Raw genomic sequence first — 5282 nt, 5'->3', positions numbered from 1 at the left:
AACTTTCAAACAGCATTATCTCAATTGTTGACTGTCCATGGAATCAAATAACATAATCACAACCTCATAGCCATCCAGGAACTATGGTAAGCAAGCAAAGTAGGGGGGAGGCTTTGTCCCCAAACTTTGTACTATTACTTTGAATACTATTCCACAAACTATGTCAATGAGGGGGCCCCAAATCTCTTGTGAGGATTTTGGTTTGGTATGCTCACCTAGCCTGGTAAACCAGCCGGTCCCATGAACTCACATTTAATTTTGTTCTGCGGGACCGTCTGGCCTGAAGCTTTCACCCAGTGCTTGCAGGGGAGCATGGGCGGGAGCATTGACAGACAAACGCCTTCAGCCAATCAGGCAAGTGACGTCATCGTAGTGTGCTGTTCAGTGCAGAGCCAGCCACTTTAGCATGTAGCAACATTAGCAAGCTAGCGAAGTTACATTATGGCTGAATCTGCTGTAAATGATTTTTGACAAATCCAGTCGGAAGAATAGCGAAAACGTATTTTCCGCCGAGAAACTCTGCAAGTGCATACTCTTGCTCTTGTTTAATTGTTGTTATTGAGTCTATTTTTGCAATAAATTCACTTATGGCTGTGTTTATGCTAACGTTAATGTTACTGCTACTTCGGAAGCCGCCATGTTTGCGACAGCGTCGGCATGTATCATCAACTACGTCAGTCCGTCCCTGATTGGCCAACTTGCGCTGTCAATCACAGGGCACTGAACACAGTCGCTGATTGGCTGGTCCACTTTGCAGTTTCTGATAAAGCCCTCCCAGGGCTTGAGGCCAGATGGTCAGAACAAAATGAAATGTGAGTTCATGTGACCAGCTGGTTTACCAGGCTAATGCTCACCAGACGATGCAAGTTAAATGGGGAAACTCTGTATCTGCTCCATTCTATGTGAATAATGGTGTCCGGCAGGGAAGTATCCTGTCCCCTGGTCTGTTCAACATCTGGATGATTTATCATCTGTTTTTCTGTTTTTTTACTTGCCTAACCCGAACTATAACAACCAACATCCTTAAAACAAAAACAAAGAAGTTAGAGCCATACTATCGAATGTAGAGCCGGAGACCAAGTATTATAGTTTAAAGGTATATTCCACCCAAATACTACTTTCTGTCCAAGTACTTACAAGTACTTAGACATAAGTAGTATTTGGCTGAAACATACCTAAGTACTTGGACATGAAGTAGTATTTGGATGGAATATACCTTTAAAACTATAAGTATTTGGAGAGAAGGTAGTATTTGGGTGGAATATATCTTAAAAACTACAAGTACTTTAACAGAAAGTAGTATGTGGATAGGACATAATACTTAGTCTCTGACTCTACAGACCTATAGTATGGCTCTACCAAATAACAGGCTGGTTAGCTCAGATGATAGAGAACCAGACTTACAATTTAACAATCTTGGGGTTTACATTTAGTAATCATTAGGTAATGATTAACTACTCTACTCAGGAAATTAGATACTAATCATTAACTAATGACTACCTACTCATTAACTATGATTAACTAGTGATTGACTAATGCCAAATTTTTCATTAGCTACTCATTAACTGGCTATTAGTTAATGGTTAGTTTACTAGTAACTACTATAGTATTTGTGTAAGTTATTGTAAAGTGTTACCCAGTAAATGTATAAATATGCCACACAGGATTATAGATATGTTTCCAGATATTTTGCACGGTTATATGCTGTTCAATGTGGAAAAAGTGGACGTTGTAGACAATGGCTCATGCCGTTCAATGTGAACGAGTTATTTCCCTGGTTGTATATTAAATATAATAATAATAATAATAATAATAATAATAATAATAATAATAATAATAATAATAATAATAATAATAATAATAATAATAATAATAATAAACCAGGACGGGGCATGAACCCCTAAATATATCCAAAATAAAGACAAAATGCCACACAAAATAATGAGAGAGTTGCAGACTTTCAGATGCATGATGTTGCATGTTTCCGCCACCAGATGGCGAGACCGACTAACAAAATGAATGGAGAGCATGATGATAAGATGCTGCAGACACGCACGCACGCACGCACGCGCGCGCACGCGCGCGCACACACACACACACACACACACACACACACACACACACACACACACACACACACAACATAAGGGCCCCATTGAAGAATCCTCTCCTGCTGACGTCATCCTTTCTCCCACTCTATTACTCTTATTGATACCAATGCCATTCGATTGTGCTCATATCGTCTGATTGTTTATTAATAAGGTGAATGTCTGAGTCTGAACACAGTGGAGAATGTCTGCCTAATATCTCATCTGGACATTTTACAATATTTTACAATAGAGTAACCAGGGGCATAGTGGAGCGTAAACTTGCCAGCCTCTTGGAAGAGTTTGATGCACCAAAAAAAGGACACAATAGATAGAATAGGTAATGGCAAGATAGCTTATAATAATATAGCCTAACACTTAACATAATATTATAATATATCTCTCTCTCTGATTGTGTGAGAAGGTCAAACCGAAAACCAATGTGACTCTCATTAACAACCAGCATGGTGTCATACATACACACACACACACACACACACACACACACACACACACACACACACACACACACACACACACACACACACACACACACACACACACACACACACACACACACACACAACACTGTTCAACTTATCACAAAACTCTAGGGAACATTACTCTGCAGACAGCCGTGTGTGTGTGTGTGTGTGTGTGTGGAAGAGGATTCTCCTCCCACTGCAACGACTCAGGGAAATATCTCTGTTACATTATGCAGGGGAGAGACAGTGACAGAGACAGAGTGACCTGTTTTGATCTACCATGAGCATCCTTCCAAAAACAGGGTTGAGGTTCTGAAATGTTCTCTCCTGATTGTAAATCTGAATCGTCACCGTACGTCAAATCGTAGCTACTTGTCACCAAGTAAAACTATTTCTAACATTTTGCGAAATGTCTAAATAAGTAGCGGGTGTAATCCATATTGGTTCGCAATTCGTATGCCTCGGAAGTGGGCGTGGCTTTAAATCTCTATGGGTTTGTTACAAATTCAGCCGACGTCAGCAAGGAAGGGAGGCGAAGAGGAGATCCCCCTCTCTCAGCCACACCCCCCCCCCCTCACCACCACTATCCGATGATAGCCTACTGTGTGTGTGTGTGTGTGTGTGTGTGTGTGTGTGTGTGTGTGTGTGTGTGTGTGTGTGTGTGTGTGTGTGTGTGTGTGTGTGTGTGTGTGTGTGTGTGTGTGTGTGTGTGCGTGCGTGCGTGCGGATGGTCGTCCGTCCGCGCGTGCGGGGGCGGTGTGAAGGTAAAGCTTCAGACTCTAAAATGACAAACTGGACCAAAAAACAATAATAATCAATATTCCTCCATATCCAATGAAAACATAGGCTGGGCTAGGCATAGCCTACTCCTGGGGGTATGGCTACGTGGAGGTATAGGCCTACAGGGGATATGAGAGAAAGGGGAAAATGGAATAAGAATAAATCATGAAAATAAATGAAATGTTAAAATAAATCTGCTCAGGAGGCACTAATTGCGAAACGTTCACTCCATTTCATATTTTGTAATGTTATATTCTTCAAAAGGTGGCTTATCATTCATAATTCATAATCAAAATTCACAATTGTGATTCTGATTCTGAGGTGGGTTATCATTCATTCATTGGATTACTATGAGTACGGGGCGTGCATGCGCGCGCATGTACGTGCGTGCGTGCGTGTGTGTGTGTGGGTGTGTGTGTGTGTGTGTGTGTGTGTGTGTGTGTGTGTGTGTGTGTGTGTGTGTGTGTGTGTGTGTGTGTGTCTGGATGAGCCGTCTGGTAGTGGTGATCAAAGGTCACTCATCAGGCAGGTATACAGTGTGATGTCACCCCTGCTGCATCCAATCAGAAGACAGCCAATGGACATTTATTTTGAAGGGATTCTATAATTTTTTTGTCTTCAGTGGAGTGATGGAAAATATTAAATAAATAAATGAATAAATGAATGAATGAATGAATGAATAAATAAATAAATAAATAAATAAATAGGGAACATAGATAGAATAATAGAGTGATATTAAGCATTATTTACTAGCCCAATAATTAAATAATAATAATAATTGTATCCTTTTAAGACTCTTAACTTACTTTGTTAGTTGGGTTAAAAATGTTTAAATAAACGAATAAATTATATTTTAAGTAAAAATATAAATAAATAACGGCAACAGGTAAATAGATTAATAAAATAAGCCCTAAGCAATGATTTTCACAAATGATTCTGTCTTTAGTTGCAAAGACAATTTAAAATAAATACTTCAATCGACAGGTTTTTATAAGCCTAGAAATAAAAAACTGATTATCCTCAGTATTCTGTCTTTAGTTTGGTAATAAATAAATAAATAAATAAAGCAAAATAATTAATTTATTCATTAAATAAATAAACAGGCAAATCAGGCTGACAAAATAAATGAAAGAAAATACTTAAAATAAATATTAAATAGAAAACTAAGTGAATAAATAACTTTACTGTACATAAAATACATAAAATGTATATATAAAATGAAAACATAAAATGTTACAATGTAATAACAATATAAAATAGGCTATCTAATACAATGATGCTATTGTATTATTATATAGAGGATGAATTTCGCATTACTGTGTGTGAGGAGAGAGAGACAGAGAGAGAGAGAGTCCCCGCCCCTCCTCTCCTCCTCTCTCCTCTCCTCTTCCTCTCCAGTCGCGTAAAACAGCACTAGGACGGGACAGAGAGGAGCAGGCAGCCGAGGAAGACCAGTAAGAAGAGAGAAACCTCTGAGGAAGCAAGGAATCGAGGAAGCAAGGACCCAGAGTGTGTGTGTGAGAGAGATAGTGTGTTGTTTGTGTGTGTGACTGTGTTGTGTGAGTGTGTTGGGGGCTATGGTTTGAAGTTTCCAATGGTGGCACAGAGCCGCTGCAGAGGATGGGAGTAACCTGGTCCTCCAAGTGCCTTTGCCTCTTTCTCGCCGTGCAGATAGGTGAGTCCACTCTGTCTTAAAGTATAGGCTACGGCCCCAATTACACTCAACCCCGTCACACACATCTTCATGTAAACTGCGTTTCACTCTACTGTTTGAGGGGGCAAGAGTTGTTTGTTGTGTCGTTTTGACGTTAAAAAAAACGAGCGTTTTTCTGTCATTTACGGCGTGTCAGAAATCGTGTCCGCCCCCTCCTGTTGTTTTAATGATGTGGGTGCATCGATGTTCACTGTTGGCCATTTTGAAGCTTTTTTC

General features: G+C 39.8%; 1 protein-coding gene across 1 annotated transcript in view; it reads left to right on the top strand.

The window, feature by feature from the left end:
* Positions 1–4972: 4972 nt before the first annotated feature.
* nrn1a (neuritin 1a) overlaps positions 4973–5282 on the top strand; it is a gene marked incomplete at both ends in the record, with an annotated part of 33809 nt that continues 33499 nt past the window's right edge. Inside the window, one exon of the mRNA XM_083651882.1 lies at positions 4973–5027. Coding sequence (XP_083508008.1) covers positions 4973–5027 — 55 coding nt within the window. The remainder of the gene's footprint in view (positions 5028–5282) is intronic.

Source organism: Poromitra crassiceps (assembly GCF_964638095.1).
Source record: "Poromitra crassiceps genome assembly, chromosome: 2".
In the NCBI taxonomy this organism is placed as follows: domain Eukaryota; kingdom Metazoa; phylum Chordata; class Actinopteri; order Beryciformes; family Melamphaidae; genus Poromitra; species Poromitra crassiceps.
This window is presented reverse-complemented; position numbering and strand designations above follow the sequence as displayed.